At 60.3% G+C, this 22,831-nt stretch overlaps 1 protein-coding gene and 1 long non-coding RNA gene across 8 annotated transcripts; both read left to right on the top strand.

Moving 5' to 3' along the window:
• The first annotated feature begins 424 nt into the window (after positions 1-424).
• On the top strand, positions 425-15,264 carry CSRP1 (cysteine and glycine rich protein 1). Of its 3 annotated transcripts, none has more exons than XM_019638114.1 (6): positions 425-506; positions 7,495-7,613; positions 12,030-12,198; positions 12,963-13,092; positions 13,606-13,699; positions 14,138-15,264. In XM_019638114.1, exons 2-6 carry the CDS (start codon positions 7,502-7,504, stop codon positions 14,212-14,214), a joined length of 582 nt encoding a protein of 193 aa, XP_019493659.1. In that variant the 5' UTR covers positions 425-506; positions 7,495-7,501; the 3' UTR covers positions 14,215-15,264. The 3 variants fall into 3 exon arrangements, with proteins under 3 accessions (XP_019493659.1, XP_019493660.1, XP_019493658.1); XM_019638115.1 differs by having other exon boundaries at positions 447-519; XM_019638113.1 differs by lacking the exon at positions 425-506 and adding an exon at positions 6,380-6,523.
• Positions 15,265-15,612: 348 nt separating this feature from the next.
• Positions 15,613-22,825, top strand: LOC109380501 (uncharacterized). Of its 5 annotated transcripts, none has more exons than XR_002123511.1 (5): positions 15,613-16,298; positions 16,986-17,314; positions 17,409-17,635; positions 18,366-18,425; positions 18,560-22,825. It is a non-coding gene; the product is annotated as an uncharacterized LOC109380501 (long non-coding RNA). The 5 variants fall into 5 exon arrangements; XR_002123510.1 differs by having other exon boundaries at positions 17,409-18,218; XR_002123509.1 differs by having other exon boundaries at positions 17,409-18,425; positions 18,560-18,678; positions 20,307-22,825.
• Positions 22,826-22,831: the final 6 nt, after the last annotated feature.

Genomic DNA, 22,831 nt, shown 5'->3' with positions numbered 1-22,831 from the left:
CTGGGGGTTACTCCGCTCACAGACGCAGACCTGAAGCCCAAGAGGGACTAAGTGTCTAGGCCGAGGGCTCAGCTAGTAAGGGGCAGAAGCAGGTTCAGAGCTCGGACGACACCCAAGTGTCCCATACACCTTGCCACCAGGACACGCAAATGTGAGACCCCACCCCACCCATTCTCTTGGGGCACAAGTGTATCAGGGATCTCAGAGCACATGCCCACCTTACCATCTGGCTGGTAGGAAAACCCTGAGAGGCTCCGAGCTCATAGTGGGTCCACAGGGGCAGGTGGGGCCTGAGCGCCCGCCCCGCCGTGGGCGCCGCGGGGCTCCGGGGGAGCAGCGCCGCGGGGCTCGGCGCCCTGACGTCAGCCTGGTGTGGTGCAGTGTGCAGAGGCCACAGGTGGGCGTGGCCGGGACCCGCCTTCCCGGCCGAATAAAAACCGCGCGCGCGGGCACCCCAGGCCGCCGCTCCACCGCGTTTCCCGCCGCGCCGCCCGAGCCCGCAGCAGGTGAGTGCGCCAGGTGAGCGCATCCGCTGCATGCGCCCCGGGCCGCGCGACCCCCGCCGGAGCCGGCTCCGCGCGAGTGCGCCCCGGTCCCCCCGGGCGCCCCCCGCACCGCGCGCCCCGGGAGCCTCCGGGCCCTTCCCGCCCGCCGTGGCCGGGGCAGCTGCCAGGAGAGTTGGAAGGAAAAGTGGCGGCGTTGCGGGCGCGGGGTGGGGAGGAGTGGCCTCAGCCCCACGGCGCTGCTCTTTCGGGGAGACGCTGGGTCCTTCCCCGCCGGGCTCCCACGTGTCCTAACCGCCGCGCCTGGCACCTCCGCCGCCTGCAGGTCCCGGAACAGAACAATGGGCGATTCTGCGCGCCCCTGACGCTCATGGCACGGCAGGGGGACGAGGGCGTCCGTGCCACCCCCTCCCTCGCCCTTCCGCCTGGGAGAGCGTGCCCGCGGGTGGGGTGGGGGGACATCTGGCCTCGTGGCCCGGCCTAGGGCATCTGTTTTCACTCTTCCGAAGAGCTGGACGGAAGCTGCAGCGTGTCACCTCCCCCACGCGCGTCCTGGTCTAGGTGGGGGACCATGAGGAAGCCCAAAAGAACCCACAGCGGGAGTTGTGTAGGCTGGGGATCAGGAAGGGGGCTGGTGTCCAGCACAGTTAAAGCAACTGGCGATGTCACCCAACAAGCAACATCTAGGCAGGCGTTTTATCTATTCCACGGGGGAGGATATTCAGTGAGCCCCTGGTCCCTGTGCTGTTGTGACCTATTCAGGCCTCTCCCTAGAGGCCTGGGCTCCAGACACCCACCCCCTGCTCTGTGGGGTGAACCCATGGACAGGTGCTTCCCAGCGCAGAGGGCTGTGCCTTGGGGTCCTGTGACAGTGGCACCCAGGACATCCACTGGGCTCTGGTATTAAGTGTATCAGGAAGAGGCAGCCTGGAGCCTTGGTGAGGGCCGGTTTAGAGGGCAGACTTGCTGAGTCCTGACATTGGCTTTGCCACTTAATACAAGGTGCCCTTGGACAGGTGATGTCTCCTTGCTCAGCCCCTTTTGGGGATAGTGCTTCGGGAATGGAGTGCACAGACCAGGAACACACTAGGCTTCAACCACTGTTCCCCTTGTCCTCCCCACCCCACCCCCCACCCCCAGAAGCCAAGGCGGCCAGAGTTGCTGGCTGCCACTGTCACCTAAGAGTGCAAGGTGGAAGTTTGCCCCAGGTGGGGTTTGGGACCGGTGCTGAGCCTCCCCTGCTCTGGCTCAGCTGCAGTCTTCTGATTGTCCAGCCATCCTGGCTTGGGAGCCCAGGGCCACCTCTCGCCAGAGAGCCCTTCCACAGCTGCCCTTAGGCAGCCTGTATCCCATCATTGCTGGGCCCTTTGCCTCAGGGAGGATATGGGGCAGAACGGTCAGCCCGGGAAGGAAGTTTATCGGGCAGAAGGGGTGGTTTAGGCCCGAGAGGGGTGAGGGGAGCAGTGCCCAGTCAGAGGGTCTGGGAGGATGCAGGAGAGAAACTGAAGGGCAGGCCCCCCGCTCTGCCACAGCCGTTTCTTTGCCTCTGGCCTGCCCTGGCCTCTTCCTTCCTGGCTCCCGTGTTTTCTATTTAATTGTAAACATCTGCCTCTGTGGCTGGGAGTGTAGTGTTGACACTGGGCTGGCGATCAGTAAATATCAGTAAATATTTGGCCGTGAGTGATGAGTGGGGGAGGTACGGCTCTTCGTTGAGTTGTGCTGCTGAACTCAGAAACCTTGCAAACAGCCACTAGCCAGTTTTTCATGTGAGTCGTACTGAGCACCAGGTGAGGAGAAAAAAGCATCGTGTTATGTACCGTGGCTGTCCTGGTGGGGAAAGCAAGTTAGGCAGGCTTTTTTGGTAGGTTGCTAAAGGTTTCAGTGTGTATGCTAGCCTGGCTTATTGTGGAGGTTGGCTGGCTTGAGGACTCAAGAGTCATGCAGTAAACACTTTGAGGTGCTAATGAGAATAAAAGAACCTTTTTCTCCAATTCAACCATGTGCCAATACTCGGGCAAACTGACAGATATCTAAAGAGACACAAAACTCAACTCATAAGTATTCGAGTCGGTCTTTCCTTAAGATAATAGTAAGCCGCTGTGTGCATCTGTCGTGTGCCAGGGACTGGCCCAAACCCCTCACCTGTTATGTTGGACAGTAGGAGGTCAGCAGTCATGCACCCGCCTTTACAGAGGGAGAAACAGGCTCAGAGGTGACAAGTAACTTGTCGGTGTCACAGCTGGTGGGTTGCGGAGTTGCCATTCAAACACAGGCAGACGCCTTCCGAACTGGCCTCCATCACCAGTTTACCATTTTCTTTGTGCCCCTACATTTCCTATCTCTAGACCAGCAGTTCTCAATCTGTGGGTCGCGACCCCTTTGGGGGTCGACCTTTCACAGGGGTCGCCGGGTACTCGTATGTGGGCATATCTGCATGTGGGCCTGCAGACGGATAGAGGAGTGGTGTCTCGGTTCCTAAGACCATCGAAAATATGTGTTTTCCGATGGTCTTAGGCGACCCCTGTGAAAGGTCAAGAACCACTGCTCTAGACCAACTCACTAAGGAAATACTTGCCACTTGTGAATACATTAGCGTCACAGGGTGCTTTGCAGTGGTTTATAAACTATTTAAAGATGACGTGGTCTTGCTATGATGTGGATAGAATTGGGGTGAGAACTCCCCACCTAGGTTTTCACTCTGCTGCATGGCCAGGGAGGGACAGAGGAGACCCCAAAAGGGGGTTCCCATATCCCAGTGGGTACGCTTTCCTCTTTCCCCAGGTCTGATGCGTGTGTGAATCTCAGAGCCAGGTTTGCAGGACAGAGGAGCAGCCTGGGAAAGAGCCCCATTGAGGAAATGAGGGAACACATGCGTGTGTGTGCACACGCGCACACACACGCGCACGCACACACTCACACACACACACGCCACACACACGCGCGCGCATACACGTACACACACACACACACACACACACACACACACAGTGGGCTGCGGTGGGGGAAGGGAGGCCATCCTGGGTACTGACAGGAGCCCTTTGCCTGGGTTTCCGGTTGTCAGGAATCGCCATGGTGATGACGGGGCTCTAGACGCAGCTCCCCAGGAATTTGTTGACGTCAGCGCTGAACGATTCCCATGTATGGTAAAGTGTGTAAATACAAGTCAGCGGCCAGCCTTTCCCCGACAGGCATTTCCAGGGCTTCCCAAGGGCCAGAGGCAGCCTGTGAATCCTCAACACGACAAAGAAGGAAGAAACAGAAGGCTCGCAGCTGGAGCACCGCCCAGCCCGCCAGCACCCAGAAACCCCCTGTCCAGGGTGCCCCAGTTCTTTATACCGGGATGCGGGATGCACGGGATGGGGTTTCCTGAATTGTCAGCTGCAAACAGCCTGTTTTCATAAGGTCTGAGCACTCATTTGTTTTTACACGTCAATCAAAGAGAAATCGTTCCGACCTTTCCAGCATGGATCACCGATTGTTACCCCTCTGAGGTGACATCATTCTCGATAAAAGCAAAGAAACTCCATCTGCTGATTACTCTGGGGGACTCTATTGTAATATAGGATTTCCTGTAATAATAGTCTTGAAATACTTATATCACAGACTCCGGTTTCTACCTTGGTTCACCGTCAGATTTCTGAACTGCAAGGTGGGACAGCGCAGCTGTAACAGGCACGAGGGCACCAGCAGAAAAGGAAGAGACATAGGTAGCACCACCCTTGTCAGCTCGCAGTCCCCCTAGGGCCGCGGGGGAACGGCCTTGAAAAGAGACCCCTCCTAGCAGAGATGACGGAGCTGCGCTAGAGTGACTGGCAGTGCCGGGGGGCCGCGGGGCCTGGAGGGATGGTGGTTCGTAAGCCATATTGAGGGTTCCGAAGAAATCGCACTGGGATATGGGAAGCTGAGGCCCAGCCTGCGTCTCCACGGCAGCCATTCGTCCCCTGCCAGCGACCGTTACTTTCAGGGGAGGTCTATTTCCTAGGCTTTTCGGTGTCACCTCCAAGACATGGGCCCTGAACCCCGACCAGCCGTGGGGGCGGCAGGCAGAGGCGGGGGTGTGGGGCTGGAAAGGATGACAGCCCTCCTGGTACCTGCCCAGATACCACACAGCTCAGGTAATGCGAGACAAACACCTGACAGGTCTCTGCCAGACCGAGTGCGGGGGGAACGTGAACTGTGGGCCTAGAGGGCGCTCTTTGGCCCGAGGGAACAGGAGGTTTTGGACTGGGAGAGATGGGGTTTTTCCGCTGGGGAGATAAAGACATGAATCGGCTGGTCACATCAGCGTTTAGATGACAGGAAACTCCCCTGTGGGCACCGAAGGGTTATCCATTTCTGAGGTCGTTTCTCAAACTCGAAACATGACTCCACGGACCCCGTCACCTCAGCCTGACTCTCACGAGATTTGGGGTGAGCATGAGCCTGCCCTCTGCGCTGCTCCTGGAGGCAGTCCTGGTAGTGACGGGCAGAAATGGGCACGGGGAGCGTGCCAGGCACTGGGCTGTCACTTCCATATGTTGCCCTTCAATCTTCAGAACAAGGGCTTGAGTCATTGTATCGTCCAGCTCAGAGACAAGCGAGCTGGAGCTCGGAGGGGAAAGTAGCTTGCCCATGACCTTTCAGCCAGGAAGGCGTGATCTCAGACCCCATCCTCACCACTGAGCTGCACCCCTGAACTCTGACCTGGGGGACGGCTGTCCTCAGTGTCTTGCAGGGCCTCTGTCCCCAGAACTGGGGAGGCGGTGGAGAAGGAGGCCTCGGCACCCCAGAACTGAGGCAGCTTTCCTTGTAGGCAGCTCAGCCTCCTGACAGAGGGAACCTGGCTGGGCAGAAAGGCGAGGTGGGGTGAAGAGAGCACCTGCAGAGACTTTCCCCTGGACGGATCCGCATGGGCAGAGGGGTTGGGGAGCTCACCCACAGGGGCTGCCTGGGACCTTGCTGGCAGTGGACACACTCATTTCCCTACAAGGTGCTACAGCCTTCCTCCCCTCACTGGGCTCCTGAAGGGAGACCCCCCAACCACATGGCCAGGCTCAAAGGAATGGCCCCATCGAGGCGTCCTGGGCAGCTTTCCTCTCTGGCAGGTCCCTGGGCCCTGCTGGATGTGAGCCCTGATGTGGAGCCAGCACACAGAAGGGGAGGCCTGTGGGGAGCTGTGGGTCCCCCAGAGGGAGAGGGCCTTTGTGTCCGGGAACAAAACACTGCTTGGCACTGGCTCCCAACCACGGGTTAGAGGAACTTTCTTCCCGTGGGGTTTCCTGGGGCATGGAAGAGTGCCCCGCTGGCTCAGGGACTGGAGAGGGCTGAGCACGGGTGTCCTGTGTGCCACCGTGTGCTGGCACTCTTAAACACAGTGGGCTGGCAGCATGGCGGCCGGGGTGACAAGACTCAGGCGTGGCTGGTGTGCATTGGTAATGCCAGTTCCAGCGCGTCTAGCTGAGTGACTGCAAGCGGGTGACCTGGCGGAGCCTTGTTCTCCTGTCTGTGAGGAGCGTGGGCACGTGGTAGGCAGGATGAAATGGGGTGATGTACACCGTCTGGCATGTAGTAGGCATGCTGCAGTCTGTCATCAGCTACAGGAGTTCTAGTAGACACCTCTAGTTACCTCATCAGAGCGAAGGTGCAAGAGAACCTGGGCGACTTCATGGCAACGGGCACATTTTCCCCAGCAGACCTACCCGCGCGTCTCACAGCCGCTCCACAAGTAGCCCCTCGCAGGGAATGGGTCGCCATGGTTACGGGCCTCTGTGGTTGGCTTAAGTGTCCAGGCCGTGCCGTGGAGCTGAGGACGGGGGCACCTCCCTGAGCCGGGGAAATGGCTGGTGCTTACGTGTTGCCATTCTTATCTGTCTGCAGCGCTGAGCCCTTGCTCAACCAGGCATCCAGCCCCTGGAGCCCTCAGGGCAGAAAGGGGCTGAAGGGACCATGAGGCATCAGCTCGGGCCCCAGGGGTACCTGAGGAAGGCACGGAGCAGTCAGGTGCAGTTCGAGAAACCCTACCCGTGGGGCGTGTCCTTGATGTGCGTAAGCCGTCGGTCCAGACCTGGAAAGGGGACAGTTGGCCTCATGCAGTGGCAGGTGGGGTGCTAGGTAAAGGGGTGCACAGGGCAGGACAAGCTATGAGACGGGGAAGGGCTCATCACCGTTCTAGGGGGAGGGACAAGATTCCTGAGTGAGGCAGAGAAGGGTGGCGGTGCCAGGAGCAAAAATGAAAACGTCCAGCAAAAGAACAGTTTTAGGGCAAAGGTACTGAGTTCAGGGCCCACGTCCAGCGGGACCCAGGGAAAGGGGAACATGGGCTGGGAGTGGGACCCTGGGACCTGCTGGGGAGGAAATCTGCCCAGGGCGCCTCGGCTGGGCCATCCCACATGGGTGGGGGTCTCCCTTCAGGAGCCCCCCAGTGAAGGGACAGTGGGCACCTTGGGATGAAGAACAGTGAGTGTGTCCACTGCCAGCAAGTTCCCAAGCAGCCCCTGTGGCTGGGCTCCCCACCCCCTCTGCCCATGAGGACCCGTCCAGGGGCCCCTGCGCGTGGAGAAAGTCTCGGCTGGAGGGGGCCCTGGCCACCCCTTCCCCACAAGGAAGCACCCCTGTGCTGATCCCCGATCGAAGTGACCTCTGCCTGCTTGTGAACCTCACACAGTTCGTTTGTGTTTAATGAATTCAAGCCTGTCTGCTGGTTTTGCTCCAACTGAGGCTCGACCGTGTAGATGCAGCCGTAGCAGCTGGTTGGTTTTACCGCTACTCAGCCTCCCGTATGGAGTCAGTATCTCGCGCTTATTACGTCCTGCCGGGCGGCCGGCGGGCTGACAAGGGCTCAGCTGCTTGGCGACTATCTGTTGGTCCCACGGGCTGAGCCCCAGGCAGCCGTTGGAGGAGGATGTGGGGAAGTGCCCGCCAGGGCTGGGCCTTCTCAGTCCCCGCCTGTGGCCTTCCGTCCCGGGCAGCCTGCGTCCCCGCTGCCCTGTCCATAACACCCGTCTCTGTCCAGTTTCAGAATGCCAAACTGGGGAGGAGGCAAGAAATGCGGGGTCTGCCAGAAGACCGTGTACTTCGCCGAGGAGGTTCAGTGTGAAGGCAGCAGCTTCCACAAACCCTGCTTCCTGTGCAGTGAGTATAGCTGGGCCCTGCGGTTGCCATGGAGACAGGCAGGGCACCTCCACAGGCTGGGCCTGTCAGCACCCAGGGGAACTGGCCCCGTGGGATGTAAACAGCTTGACATTTGGCTGCAGCTGCAGCTGGGGCGGGAAACACTTAAGGGCTTCTTTGTTCCTGCAGAAGCTGCTTTCAAAGGGGATGAACCGGCCAGAGCTGGTGGGGGTGGTGGCCCTCGGCCCTGGGGCCAAGCGCCAAGCTGTGCAGACTTGGTTAGGAAAACTTTCCACTTAGCTTTCTCTTCTTTCTCTCTCCACCACAGTCCTGCCACTTAAGCGGTAGACGCTTTTAGCCCAAAGTTTCAGCAGCCGGGGAGGCTGAATTACCCCTGGTTAAAAGGCGGCTTTGGGGGAAGAGCTGGCTGTCCCTTCCCCCACCCCTCACTTCTCTCACGTCCCTTCCGCTCCCACAGCCTGGGATAAGGGGACGAGGAGCCAAAGCCTTTGACATCCACTCCCGAAAGCCTGGAGCAAGACCGGCTCCAGTCGCAGCCTGGAAACCGGGCGACAGACTCCAAGCAGCCGGAGAGGGCAGGCTGCCCAGGAACATGGCTGGTGCCCAGGCCGGGGTGTTCTCGGAGCACCCAGGAAGTGGCGGCGACGTGGGGAGGCCTCTCCTAGGTTCACTGTGGTCAGAGCAGGGGATCTAGTTACAAGAGGCATTCACAGGCATTTTCCCTGAGGGCAGGCAGAGTGGGGGTGTTGGGACCCCGAGTAAAGCTGGGTTCCAGGGCCCGTCCGGTCTGTCCGGGTGCATCTGATTCCGTTTTATTATCTGTGTGCTGATGGACGAGGTAGTCTATTTCTCTCTGGGGGAGTTTTCTCGTTCTAACAGGAGATAATAGTACTTACTTCGCGGGGTGGCTGTGAGAATTAAAATGAAAGAGAAATACTGCACTGAAAGCCATTGTGAGTGTTCCATAAATGATAGACACTCCCCGGACACGGGACACACACACACAGGCAGGATGGTGTGATGCAAAGAGACCTCACAGGGGCTGAAGACCCGGCTGCCTGGCAGGCCCAGGAAATGGGGTCTCGTCCATCACGTGAAGCAAACCTGGGAGAGACTGTGGCTGCTCTGTGCCAGGCAATGTGGGGTGCAGACAACAGGACCCAGAGGGGCCCCAGGCCACCTGGTCACCGGTGGACCTGCGGGAGTGTCCAGCTCAGGGTCGCAGGGCCCCAGTCCTGCCCACCCGCCGGCTGTGTCTGATGAATGGGGCCTGACTGCGTTCTGGCCTCCAGCCCTCAGAGGACCCACAAACAGCAGCGTCTTGTTATCAGCAGTTCACTGCACTGAGGAATTTTTAAGCGGTTTATTTTTTCAGAGGGAATTAAGGGCTTGGCATTGGCCAGGCCCCCTTAGGGCCTCTCTGCTCTGAAATGTTGCTTAATCACCGACTAGAAGTGGCCGAGGGGCGCCCTGCCTGCAGTCCTGCTTGTCGGGGAGTGGCTGTCAGCACAGGCGGTTGAGGGGAGTCAGGAATTCAGGGGGTGGCAGAGGAAGGAAGGAACAGGGTGTGAGAGGGTGTTGAGTATTAGAAACAGTTGTAGAAAGTCAGGCTGGGAGCAGGGCTGGGAGGGGGTGATGTGACACCAGCAGCCACAGGGGACAGTCTTGTGTCTGGGGTCTCCCAGCACTGCTCCAGGAGGCCCCTGCAGTCTGAGGCAGCTCCAGGTTTCTTCCTAGCGCCCAGAATGGCACCGCGCACTTAGTAGGTTGTTTAGAATGGAAGGGCTGCGACTTCTCTTGTTCAGGGCAAAATGTCCAGCTTGAGTGCAAGAGTTCAGAACAACCCACAGAATCAAAGGACTTTCCCTCCTAAAGAAGAGGGACAGTTAAGGGCCGTAGACCCCTGCAGGCCGGGTCCGAGTGTGTCCCCAGAAGCCCCTCTGACCAGTCCGGATAGTCCTTGGCTCTGGACCCAGCTCAGCTTGGCACCTATATCCCCTTTCTGGGTCTGGGACAGACAGGTAGACAGGCTGATGCCACAGATGAGGCCTTGAGAATGGCCTGGGCCTGGGATCAGGGATGGAGAGGGCTGGCCGCCCACCCCTGTGGTCTCAGTGGGAACGGCCAGTTCCCATTAGCAGGCAGGAGAGCTCAGCCCTCGGCTGGGGACCTGCCCAGGCTGAGGCTAATGCCCCTCTCTGAACTGTGACCAGCCCCCTCCTGGGGCCCCCAGGAGCCCATAAGCCCTCGGACACCAGTGTCTCCTTGCCCGAGGGGTGAAGCTTGCTGTCAGTTTTCCCCTGGTCCCACACTTGGCCTGTCCAAAAGGGGCCCGGGCCGCAGACACAGCCACGTCGTGCGGGGCCCTTGCCCAGCCCAGCTTCTGGCCAGTCCTAGGAGCCTGAACTTCTTTGTGGGCCTTGGTTTTCTTCAGGAAGCAGAGAGAACCAGTCTGTGTCTCGGGGTGGGGTGTGGGGCTGACCCCATACCTGGGGCTGCGCTTTTCTGCGATTCCAAACAGCATCACGAGGCCTCGCCCAGCCAGGTGGCGTCCGGAAGTACAATCAATGCTAATTTAATTAACAGATCAGTGCAGTCGTGCCCGCATAGCGAACCCATAGCTCTCTTTATTGGCATAACATTATTTGGTAGAAATTTATGTAAGAAAAAATTCCCCTGAATTTAGTCTTCGGTGGAGCCCGCAGGTGACCAGACCACGTCGCCTGAGGGAGGTGGGGGGCAGAGGGCCAGGGAGGGTGTGGGAGGTGCCCACGGTGGGGTGGCCAGGGCTTTCTGGGAACAAGGGGCGGCAGAGACCAGTGGGGGCTTTGACCTGGGGTCTGGAGGGCGGGCTCAGCTGGCACAGCGGGGAGCCATCTGGAGAGGCCCAGCTTGTAGGGCCTGGTGTCCCCCCTGGCTGAGCTCCTGGGGCTCCTGCTGGGGGCCCCATCCAGAAGGAACCCCTGTGCCCCAGCCATGCTGCCTCTGCTTTCTGCCTTCCCTGGTCTTGGAATTCCAGTGCAGCCTGGGCCTTACAGGAAGCAATTCCAGGCCAACTCCCGACTTTCCACCCTACAAGGGAATGTTGGAGGCCTTGGCCTGCTGTTCCTTCTCCCTCCGTCCTCGGAGCCAAGCCCTGGGGAGGCGGTGGGAAGCTCCGTATTTGGGCTGCCCGGAGTGCAGGAATGAGGTGGGGTTCTCAAGGGCAGCACACGAGGGGCCTTATTTAGTCTGAAGTCTCCAGCGTGGGGCTCGGAGTGTGAGAGGAGCTGACCCTTTAAAGGCAGGACGGCAGCCAGCTGCAAGGAGCTGAGCTGAGAGCATGTCGGGAGGGAGACCGGAAGCAGCGCCGCCCCAGCAGTTTGCATCTTCAGAAACTCGGGTTTGAGGATACAGTCCATGGGGCACACTGAGTCCCCGGGTTAACTACAGGACATCGTGTGAAGCTGAGTCCCCAAAGCCTGCCCAGCCCCGTGGCACTGACTTCCTCTAGTGCTAACAGGAGCGCTCAGCACTTATTAGGCACCTATTGTGTGCGCAGGTAGTCATAAGTAAGAGCGAGTTTCCTTTTCACGGCTGCCTTTTGGGGTAGATGTTTTGCCTCTCTAGCCTCAGTGTCACTCGTAAATGCAGATAGTGACAACTTGCCCGAGGTCACACAGCTGGCGAGGGCGGAGCTGGGATTAGACTCTGGGCTCAGAGCTGTCTTTTACTCGGGTGGCTGGGCGAGCTCCCCGGGGGATGAGCAGGGTGATACCGAGGCCCACGGGCTTTCCACAGCTGCCCCATTTCCGTCTCTTCCCCGCGAGTCAGGACAGCCTTCCCAGGGTCTGACCTCGGTTCCTCCCGGGGCCCCGTGGTCGCTGAGACGGAAAACTTCGAATGCTGCCGGGACTAGCATGACCTGCGTCTCATTTCAAAGCACACCGTGCTGGCGCTCAGTACGTGCTGAGCGCTTCTTGTGGGCGCATCACGGCACGCCTCCCAGTATGCATCGATTGTCCCTCTTGGACCCCACTCCTGGAGACAGGGAAACTCCGCCTTTCTCTTCCTTCCTTCCTGTCTTTTTTTCTCCCCTCCTGTCGAGACATGTGGGCTCTTTGTCAAGGGCAGAGGGAAGGCGGCCCTCACGGGCTTCCTGCAGCCCAGGGTCAGCCCACGCTGTTGCTCGTTCGGGCCCTGGGGTGCCCTGCAGCTGGGGACTGAGGATGGCGCATGGGGTCCCCGGAGAGGTGGCGGGGGCCGGCATTCCTCGCGTTCCGGTGTGCACGCCCTCCCCTGTCTCCTCCCAGCTCCATGCCATGCTAGCCTCCCTCCAGGCTTCTCCCGAAAGGGCAGAGTGCAGGTTGGACGAGTGTCGGTGGCAGGGGCTCACTCCTGGCATGCCCACTCACGGAGCTCGTGTCCCCCCAACAGTGGTCTGCAAGAAAAACCTGGACAGCACCACGGTGGCCGTGCACGGCGAGGAAATTTACTGCAGGTCCTGCTATGGCAAGAAGTATGGGCCCAAGGGCTACGGCTACGGGCAGGGCGCAGGCACACTCAGCACGGACAAGGGGGAGTCGCTGGGCATCAGGCACGAGGAGTGAGTACAAGGGCCCCCCAGGGCTCTGAGCACCCCCTGTGGTCCTCACTGCGCACCCACTAAGTGTCAGGCCCTCGGAGGAGCCGGGGTCTACCCGGGAATCAAGCAGGCCAGGGCCTCCCTACGTGGAGGGGTCAGAGCTGAGAGGCCCCCAGAAAGACTGGGTCCACTCTGCTACTTCCATAGATAGGAAAACAGCCCAGTGTCAGCCACTTGCCAGGGGTCCCACAGCCAGTGGGTGTCTGAGCCAGACCAGCCTCTCTGCCGACTGTCACTCCTGCTGCAGGAAGTCATGTCCCTTCTCTGGAAATGCTATAGGGTGTCACTAGGTCCCCAGCACCCACTGACCTCTGGCCTGCTGTAAACAGCGGCTGTCAGCAGTCAGCCTGGCCTGTTCCTTGGCCCGGGGGGATGGGTGGAAATGATGCATGAGTTACCACATTTCTGCCAAGGTCATGGCCCCGTGGAAATTATTTATCAGCAGATTTCTCCCGGAAAGAATCTGGTAATAGACTGTGGGAATGGGGGGCAGCGGAAGGCGATTCTTAGCAAATGAGCTGTTACGTGATCCCGACATCTTAACTAGGTGACTGAGGAGGGAAGTGGGACGTTTCAAGGAAGATAACATTGTGCTGAGCCTTGGTTTGTCCATCTGTGAAATGGGGCACGACCTTAGAGGCCCTGCTGGCCCTGGCCTTGTGGGTGGCTGGGAGAGATGGAGTCGGGGTTGTGCCCACTCTCACCGCCTGTCCCGCCCCGTGCAGGGCCCCTGGCCACAGGCCCACTACCAACCCCAACGCGTCCAAGTTTGCCCAGAAGATCGGTGGCTCCGAGCGCTGCCCCCGATGCAGCCAGGCAGTCTATGCTGCTGAGAAAGTGATCGGTGCTGGGAAGGTAAGGTGGCTGCCAGCTGTCCTGGGGAAAGGGGAGGGGACGGGCCAGTGACACCCCCCCTCAGATGTGGGTTCCAGCACTTGGCACATCTGGCCCTAGCTCTGCCCAGGGAGTCTGAGCCCTGGGCTGTAACTCCGTCCCTTCATTTCAAAGCCCACCATGAAGGGGTCACCCATTGTCCCTGTGTCTCCCAGCCCTTACGGAGCTCAGATCACTCAGGCGGTAACAGCCCCAACGTGGACGGAACTGATTGTTAAAGGCCTGTGGGCAGCTCCTAAGGACTTGCAGTCCATGGCTATAGAATTGGGGACCACAGACCTCCCAGGGTGCGTTTCAGAGGGACCACGAGCTTTCTGCAATTATACACAAAGCTCTGTGGGAACGTCTTTCTGGGAAGAAGACCCACAGTTTTCACTGGGTTTTCAAGAGGGTTTGAGACCCCAGCAGGAACCACCTGAAAACCCACGTCTGTCCCGCCCCCGGTGGCAGCACTAACACTTTCCTTCCCACCAGTCCTGGCATAAGTCCTGCTTCCGGTGCGCCAAGTGTGGCAAAGGCCTGGAGTCCACCACCCTGGCCGACAAGGACGGCGAGATTTACTGCAAAGGTGGGTACTTCGCTTCTAACTCGGGGGCCAGGCGGTTCCGGGGGCTAAGCAGTTGTGTCCTTGCTCAGTAGAAACCAATCCTGGCCTGGGGGTCAGCTCCAGAGAACTGGTAGCACCCCTTCATTCCACGGAGCAGATGAGCTGAGAAGGAGGAAGCCGCCTGGTCAGTCAGGTGGTGTCACCTGAGCGGTGGGGCAGAGTGGTTCCTGACTCCTAGCCCAGGGCTGTCGCAGCGATAACACTTCTCCTGTCATCTCAGGGGCAGGGCAAGCAACAAACTCCTTGCTGCTGGGGTTGGGATGCTGTAGCGGTGGGGATACCGGGGTGTCTACTGCTCCTGAGGCCCGGCCAGGCACTAGGGGTGATGTGTCCTCAGTGGGGGCCGGGAGGGGTGGCTGGGGGCGCAGGAGTGTCCTCACCCTTCTCTCTTCTCTGCAGGATGCTACGCTAAAAACTTTGGGCCCAAGGGCTTTGGCTTCGGGCAAGGAGCAGGGGCCTTGGTCCACTCTGAGTGAGGTCGCCGCCACCAGCCACACCTGCCCACCGCTGTGCCCTCTTCGCCACCCCCTTCCCGGCAGCTTCGGCGACCTCCAGGACTCCTCTCAACCTGCCATATGTCACTAGTGACTGGGACTTGGTGTCTGACCCCTTTTGGTTTGGGGGTCTGCCTGAGGCCCCACTCCTCTCAGGGGCTCCCCCTGCCTGGGGCCTGCCGCCGCCACCAGCAGGAGCCTCCGTGGTTTTGGTCTCGATGGGACGGTCCTCTCCCCACCCCTGCCCCACCGACCGCTGCCCTTAGCCTCCTAGGCTGTGTCCACCGTCACTGGCCAAGACTTTGAGCCCACATTTCGAGGGAGGTAGGGCCAAGGTGGGCCAGGGAGGCTGTGGTTTACCGGACCCCAAAGACTCCTCTGCGGGAAAGAGGGTGGGCTTCTCGGTGTCCCTCAGGACAGGCCTGGGGAGTCCCAGCTCGGGGGTGGGGGGGGGTGGAGAGGCATGCAGACAGGGTCGTGGGCTGTAGGAGCCAGCATCTCGCCTTGGAGGCTGTGGGGAACTGAGAACCCAGGTCTGAGAACCCCAAAGTCAGAATGTGGTCTGACCTCCCAGCACCGAGTTCCCTGTTTGATGGGGGGCCCTAGTGAAACACCCCTAACATATACCCCCATTCGTCAGGAGCCCAAATCGGAGGGTAGGTAGCTCTGCCCCTAGCCCGGGGTCCTGAGGCTGCGCCGACAGCTCCTCCCCTGCCCCCACACAGCCCAGGCCGCTCCCTGCCCCTGCCACGCCTGCTCGCCACCCAGATGTGGAGGGAGACCCAGCTTCTGTCTGCTCTGGACACCCCTCCCCTCCGCCCACGTGGGGCCTTGGCCTTCCACCCCGCCTTCCCCAGGGACCTTCTCTGGCCACATCACCCCCATCCCTTCCAGGTCAGGAGCAAGGGGAGGGGCGGCCTCACCGCCCCCAGTGTCAGGAAGAACACGACGGAGCCATCGCCTGGAAGGGCTGCAGACACGGGCTGCGTTCAAGCTGATCCCTCATCTGGCCAATAAAGCTGTTAGGACAGAGCTGTGGTGTCTGGTCTGGTCACTGCCCCTCGCCGTAGCTGGGAGCTCTGTAGGAATAAGGTGGTTTGTTCCCGCTTTTCTCCAGCACCAGATGTAACTGCGCCCCACTGCCGGGAGAGGCCTGACCAGCCAAACCCTGCTGCCCAGCCTCCACCCCAATCGGGGCGTAGAACTCTGTGGACTGGAATTTGAGGGGCTCAGCAAGGCCCCCAAACTGCTTGGAACTTCTCCCGGCTTGGAAAGCCCCAGCATGAGAGGGAAACTCAGCCAAAGAAACTTTCCTGTGGAATCCAGACATCTCCCTTCTGCCCAGGGGTGGGGTGGGGGTGGGGTGGGGGCGTGGCTTCAGGGGCCTCCCTACCCCCTCCGGCTTTTGCTCTTAGGGACCTGCCTTGGTCCCTGCCGGTTTCGACAACAAAATACTACAGGCTGGTGGCCTGTAAACAACACATCTATTTCCCACAGTTCTGGAGGCTGGAAGTCCAAGGTCCAAGGCCCCCACAGATTCGGGGTGAGGTTAGGGTCCACGTCCTGGTGGTCTTCTCACTGCGACCTCCAGGGAGCTCCCAGGGGTCCCTTTTGTAAGAACACTGATGCCATTTATAAGGTCTCTATCCCCATGACCTAGTCGCCTCCAAAGACCCCACCTCCTAACCCCAGGGGTCAGGATTTCAACATGAATTTGGGGGGACACAGACATTCAGGCTATGGCAGCCCCCACAGCCACACCCATGGAAGGCTCAGTTCTTTGTAAATGAGCTCCTCTGAGGGGTGGCTTCCTCTTTGGGGTCCTGTCTGATGTTTGGGGCGGGGCTTCTCTGTCCTCGCTGTGAACTGACAAGACGAGGTACAGCAAGCAGGCGTTTTAACAACAAGCCTTGTGAGTGTAATGCCCGGATAACCGGATCCACCCGTGGCCTTGGCGACGCCCACTTCTTGACACGGGGAATGGGACCCAAATGTGCACAGGACCAAGAGGAAAGCGCACGGTGACAGGTAACGGCCGCGGCAGTTCAGAGGACCGTGCCGCCCAGGTGAGGACCGCTGGCCGAGCAGAAGGGGAGGGATGCAAGGGCGCCTGCCGGGCACCCCGGCCCCACAGCACCACCGGTGAGTCCCCGGTGGAGCAAGGGCGCCTTCACCTGGATAACCTCTCGAGGTCCAGCCCGGGCCCTGGCCAGCGCGCGCGGGGTCTCCAGGAAGGGACTGTGCACGGGGAGGAGGGGCGATGGATGGTGGGTCCACACACCGCGGGATCATCCCGCTGCGGGAGGGGCCGGGATGGGAGTTTCGGGCCCAAAATTGGGGACAGGCTGCCCTCTGCTGGCTGCTGGGGCGGGCCTCTGCAGCCCAGCCCAAGGCCGTTGCCTGCCTGTCCTGCCCGAGCTATGAACCTCGGGACCACCCGTCTTTCAGAGCAGCCCCGTGGCGGGGAGGGGTGAAACCGGGATAAAGGCAGAGGTCAGCAAGGCAAGGGCACCGGCCAGGAAGCGCCCTGAGGGCAGGGAGGGGCAGCCGGGGCGGTGGCGCCGTGCAGGGAGGGTCCGCTTCGCCGGAGGCACCAGGTGGCGCTGTGGGTCGGAGCGCGAGACGGCGCCCCGTGCGCCCCTCCCCGCGCGCCGGGTTTGCCGCTAACCGGACCTGCCGCACGGCGCACCGTGCAACCGACCCACAGGAAGGCTGAAGGCTCTTAGTGTCCATTCAAGCATTTCTTTTCTCAGGTCTCTGAGCTGGGGACCCAGGGCGCTCCCAGAGTTGGCGGGCGTGGCCCTGCTCTGCGCTGAGGGGAAGAGCGATGGAGGAGAGCTGACCTCCTGGTGGGAGGCCGGCCAAGCCCCCAATTCAGGACTCGTCCCCTCTCCAAGAGCCCTAGCAACCTGTTTGCATCACCTGAGGGCCGAGGATGGACCGAGACCCGAGGAGCCAGATGGAGGCGGGAGCTCGGAGGAGGGAGAGTGGGGGTTTAGCTGCTATTACGTGTGGGAGCAATCCATCCCTGAAGAAGGCACCGAAATTCTGTGGAAGGGGCAGACGCCCCGGAGGAAGAACGGTGAGCTAGGACCACTGCAGTAGCTAACATTCTTTGAGCACACACTGTGTGCAGGCACCGGTCTACACGTTGTCTTATTTGATTCCTACCTCAGCCCTGTGAAGTGGTCCTATGATGATCCCTTGATCGCGGAAGAGGGAACTGAGATCCAGTGCATTTTTAGGTGACTTAGTCAACGTCACTGGCAGTCTGCGGAGCCAAGGTTGGAACCAGCTGTGTGGCTCCGGGCCCGCCTCCTCCCCTCTGGGTGTCAGCGTCTCCTGTATGAAGTGAAGATGTTGGCCTCAGTCGCCGCTGGAGGAGTGCTTCTCAGGCGGTGATGTGCGGGAACCTCCCTCCCAGGCACCTTGTTAAAATGCAGATCCCATGCAGGCGCTTGGGGTGGGGCCTGAGACCCGGCCTGTGCCGCTAGCTCCCAGGGGAAGGTGGTGCTGATGCTGTGACCCTGACCGCACGGGCGCAGCCAGGCTCTGGGGACCCGCCCGCCTCTCTCGTTCTGAGTTTATGGGCCTGGGAAGATTCGCCCCAAAGGCCAGGAAAATTCCGGAAGCGGGCTGTCTGAATACAGCCAGCCCTTCGTGGTCTCTCCTGCCTGGACAAGCCCTGGTGCCTTTTGTGAAGCACCTGCCCCTGAGTCTTCACATTTCCACTCCACTGACCTTGGCCTGACGCCCCGAGGGTTCATGAGCTTGGTCCTGGGCTGAGGGGGCTCCCGGTCCCCTGGCAGCCACACTGCTAGTGCTGCAGAGCTGGTCACACATACACTCCAGCCCCATCTTCTGGGCACGTGTAGGGTGACACTTCTCTGCATCTCTTGAAGTGAGATGTGGCCACGTGCTCACTCTGGCCTCTGAATTAAGATGGGAAGTGTCACTTGCGGGCAGAAATCTTTAAGAGCCGCTGTGTAAGTCATTCCCCACAACTGAGAGTATCGTTCACTCGTCCTGTGCATTTACCATGTGTCGTTGCCATAACTGAAGACCTAAAATGTATGAACTTACCCAGTCTCAGTCACCCCGTGAGGTAGGCACTGTTCTGTACCCATTTACAGTTGGTCTGTGGGCCCGGATCCGTGAGCGGAACCTCCCCTGCCAGCATGCAGGATGTGTGGGTGAGTGGATAACCTCTGCTGGGTCCGGCCTTTGAGATTTGGGGTTTGTTGGTGGAGCATAACCTACCCTCAACTGACTAGCATGCACTCTTACGCGCTGTGATGCAAGCTGTCACCTTTGCTACTGCGTCCAGGACCGGGCGTCCATGTTTCTGCAAACTCATGGTCGTGGCCTGTCACAGAGCTAATGCTCCCCGAGGATGGGAACACCACCGCCCCCTGGTTTTTGCCAGCCTCTACTGAAAGGCTACAGGTATGTCCCCAGTGCCTCACCCCAAGCCTGGCTCACAGAACACCTCACTCGCACCTGTGTCCGGGTTTGCACAGCTATTACTGGCAGGTTGGTTACGGCCACTAGTTTCCTGGGTGTCAGCCAGTCTTCTTCGGATGTCCTTGCCCCTCGGCCCAGTGTCCTCAAGGACAAGGGTCATTCCCGGGTGGCCCCTTTGCTCCTACGACATGGACGCCCAGATGCCAGCATGACATGGGAAAAAGGAAAATTCCACAGGCCTCAGCCTGAATCTACAGCCCACAAGTCCGGTCTCTGCCAGACCCAAGCTGAGATCAAATGTCTTCAAGCCCAGACTCAGCCCCATCGGAGAGGGGGCATTGGGCACTCTCAAGACCAAAGGGATCCCTGGTGAATCAGGAAAGTTATTGGGCTGGAAAGCGATTAGAGAGCAGAGCGTGGGAGGGAATTTCCACTGGGAACGCCAGGCCCATGAGCAAGCCTAGGCCGGTCGGCGGCAGAGTGCCGCTCCGCTGAGGTCTGTTGCAATGGTGCCCGTAAAACCCCGATCCTGAGACGTGAAGCCTTGATCCGTTTCTTCTTCTGCTTCCCTTGAGAGAAACAGAGATCCCAGGAAACCCCACAGCCCTGGAACAGAGGGCCCCACATCAAAGGCCAAGGGTCAGGGGGACCCCGCTGAGGGAGAGGTCAGCTGCAGGGGTCCCCCATGGAGAGGAGGGCAGGGGGGGACCGTGGACTGGAGGGTACGGGCAGAAGCCCAGAAGGGAGGGGGAGCTGGGCTGGAAGCGGGCCTGGTTTCTGACCTGGCCAGGTGAGGAGGGGCCACCTGACTGCATGGACCTGGGAACGTGGGTCAGGCTCCTCTTGTCACACCCAAAGGGGGGCCCACGATATGGCTGTTCCTTAGCCCCTACACCAGCCAGGCTTTCTCGCAAATATAAGACAGGCCAGGGAGGTTTCATTTTAAGGACAAGGGTACTGAGGTCAGAGACAGGGAGGGACCTGTTTAAGGTGTCACAGGGCTGGGGATGTAAGACCAGCGCCCTCACCTTCCTCTGCACCAGCTGGTGGGCTCCCTGAAAACCCAGGTCGCTGGGCCCCGAGCCCAGTTTCTGACTTGGCAGGGCTGGGGTGGAGCTTAGAATGTGCTTTTCTAACACAGCCCCGGGGCGCTGCTGCCGGGGGCCCACTTTGAGACCCTTGCTACTTAAAGTGTGTTCCATGTTCTAATAGTACCAGTGTTTCACGGAAGCTTCTAGAAATGCAGAATCTCAGGCTCCACCCCAGACCTCCTGAATCAGAAACTGCATTTACAAGCTCCCCAGGCTACCTGTCTGCACGGTTCAGTCTGAGAAGCACTGGTGCACCGCACACACCGCCTCCCCACTGGGAGTCAGACCCAGGTTGCCTGGACGTGAGGCGACAGGCAGTGGGGTCAGAGAGTAAGACAGGCCTCGTAGGTGGGCAGGCCTTGTAGGGCTGAGGGCAGCATCACTGACGGGCTTTACTCAGGGAGAGATGAGAAGGCTCTGGTGGATTGCAAGCAAAAGAGTGACATCATCTTTCTGCCATTTAAAAAGTTTTGCCGTTCTATTTTGTAAGTCAGGCTCTCCTCAATGCTTTTTCTACAGATGGCGTCTAACAACGAATGACCACTAAACAGAATTTGCAGTGGGATGTATCATAAGCTGCATGACTTGTGCCTCTCCCCCTTACGCCCACCTTCCTTTCCAGCCCCTGGTGTGGGCCCACGCTCCCTGCTGCACACGCGGGACGGCTCAGACCTAGCTAGACATGTCCAGTGCACGGCTCCCCCTGGCTCTCCAAGGTGTCTTGATCCTTCTAAAGGCCCGAGTAAGAAATCCACCGGGGCCCGAGCCTCTCCCAGGTGGGGCTGCCCAGCAAGACGCCAGTCCTGGGGAATGATTTAGAAATGAGTCAGCCGCCCTAGTCCCCGGAGGTCATGAGAATGGAGTGCAGGACTCCCAGGTTCCAAGGACCTCCCTCCACAGCCGCTGGGGACATGTGCTGTCGGTGCTTAGGTGTGCGTGGTGTCACCCACAGAAGCTGAGCGGCCTCAGCCACTCCACGCTCCTGTCCCAGCGTTGCCATTTACAAAGCTGCGTGACCCCTTCCAGGTGGCTTGACCTCTCTGAGGCTCATTTTTCTCCTCAGTAAGATAATAATGCCTATCCATCAGGGGACTCAGACAGCTGCGAGCGGGCTCTGTGACCTTTCAAAGTCCGCGTGACCTTTCAAAGCCCGCATGACCGCGAATGAACCTGGAGCTGGAGGGAACATCAAGAGTCCCCGGCCAGGGGGAGGGCAGCAGGAAGGGACAGAGATGGGCCAGCAGGAGCACAGCCTGGCTTAGGGCCCTGGCCCCTCGGTGACAGAGCTCTGGGTGGTAGCGGGACTGTGCCCTGAGGCTGGGGCACTCAGGAGGCCGCATGGAGGGATGGGGCAGGTGTGCAGCTAGAGAGAGGAGCCACAAAGGGCAACGCTGGGGGTCCCTAAGTTGGGGCTTGGGCACTGCCGCCCTCTGGGCCTCAAGGGACACCTGTCTTGGCTGCCTGCTCTCTCTCCCAGAGGGGGTTAGGGAGTCAGCTGTCCCTTGTATGTGGGGGATGTTCCCGCAGCTCGCGGGCTGAAGAACTGTGGATGGGACACTGACAGGTGTCCCTACACCTCCTGGGTTGGGTGCTGCAGGGGAGGGCACCCCGCCACACTGGGCAGGAAGGCGGGAGCGCTGGGGGTGGGCACAAAGAGGCTTTCCTGCTGCCATTATCACATTAGTCCCATAATCATCTGCTATTAACACGTCAGCGACCAGAGACCCCTTAAGACAGAGAGGGCCTGGAGGACCAGGCCTGGTGGGCCTGGTGGGCACAGTCGCCATCTTGCAGCGCCCGGCCTGGGTCCCCATCGTCCTCTAGAGGCAGTAGGGGTGGGGGGAGGGCAGGAACCATGTTTGTCGAGGCTCTGAGTGGCCAAGCCCTGCCTCTCTGGCCTTCCACAAACAGTGTCTAACTTACCCATCAGGAGCCATGAGATAAGAATAAAGTCATCCTCCCGTATGACGGATGAGGAGACTTCAGGACAGTGAAGCTGCCCACAGTGGGCAGGACACAGCGGTCGGGGTGGGGGCCGGGGAGAGCGGAGGTCTGAACCCAACTCGGCAAAGCTCACGTCTTCACACAACACTCTTTCCGAGAAGAGGGGGGAAGGCCTCCGCCGCTTCGTCCACGTTCCTGCAACTCAGTCCAGGAAAACGTCCGTTCTCTCAGGAGGGGGAGCATCACGCCTGGGGACACTCCACCAGGCCTGGGGCCACATCGGCTGAGCCATGGGCCCTCCTAGTGCGTGTGGTGGAGCGGACTGCAGGCAGTGACATCTCTAGGACATGATGGGGACCCTTCTCCACCAAGTGGCCTCCAGGTTCCTCTCCTCTGTTCACATTGGCTGCTTCTGCGTGTCCTCCTCTAGCTGGGGATGTGGGTGGGAGAAGGGGTAAGCCCATCGGGCCAGCAGGCAGCGGTGGGCAGCCTCCCCAGGGCCCTTACGGAGAAATCTGCCCCTAGGGGAGGAACCCAACGTCGGCTGCGTTCCCACTGCCCCCACTCCAACCCCAGGATGTTCCCCATTTTCCTGACTGCACAGCGCCAGGGGGGAGCTGGCCGAGCTAGGTCAGGGGGCAGAGGCTGGGGGGCCAGGCCCCCCGCGGTCCGGAAGCATCCAGCAGCTGCCTGGCGCCCACCATGCAAGTCCCAACCGGTGCCACTGCGAGACCGAGGCCGCGGCACCGGCCCACGCCCGTCCCGGGCAGCCACCCCCTCCTCCTGTTCCACCACCTCCCGCAGCGGCCAAGGCCTGGAGCAGTGAGGTTCCGAGAAGCGGCGGACGGAGGCCCGAAGGCCGGCGCCGCTGGGTAAGCGGTGCCCTCCCGGCACCAGCCCTCCCGCCGGCGCCCCCGGCCGGCTCCGCCTCCGGGGCTCTGCCTGGGCGGGCGCGCGGCGCGGGGGGGCGGGCTGGCGGGGCAGGAATGCGCCGCGCGGGAGGCGGCGGCGGGACATGTAAGGGCAAGTCCTCGGCGCTGCCGCCCAGCGCGCAGACCGAGCCCAGCGGAGCCGGCGAGCGAGCGGCGCGCAGGAGGGCA

This window comes from Hipposideros armiger, unplaced genomic scaffold (assembly GCF_001890085.2).
Source record: "Hipposideros armiger isolate ML-2016 unplaced genomic scaffold, ASM189008v1 scaffold_37, whole genome shotgun sequence".
Classification (NCBI taxonomy): Eukaryota; Metazoa; Chordata; class Mammalia; order Chiroptera; family Hipposideridae; genus Hipposideros; species Hipposideros armiger.
Note: the sequence above shows the minus strand (reverse complement) of the source record. Positions and strands in the feature narration are given on the sequence as shown.

What these genes read in the sequence shown, in the direction of transcription:
- CSRP1 (XM_019638113.1), top strand. Translation starts at nt 6,429, where the DNA reads ATGAGGCATCAGCTCGGGCCCCAGGGGTACCTGAGGAAGGCACGGAGC. An exon ending in CCGTGGGGCGTGTCCTTGAT is followed by an intron (nt 6,524 to 7,494) that starts GTGCGTAAGCCG and finishes GTCTCTGTCCAG; the next exon opens with TTTCAGAATGCCAAACTGGG. An exon ending in CGGCGAGATTTACTGCAAAG is followed by an intron (nt 13,700 to 14,137) that starts GTGGGTACTTCG and finishes TCTTCTCTGCAG; the next exon opens with GATGCTACGCTAAAAACTTT.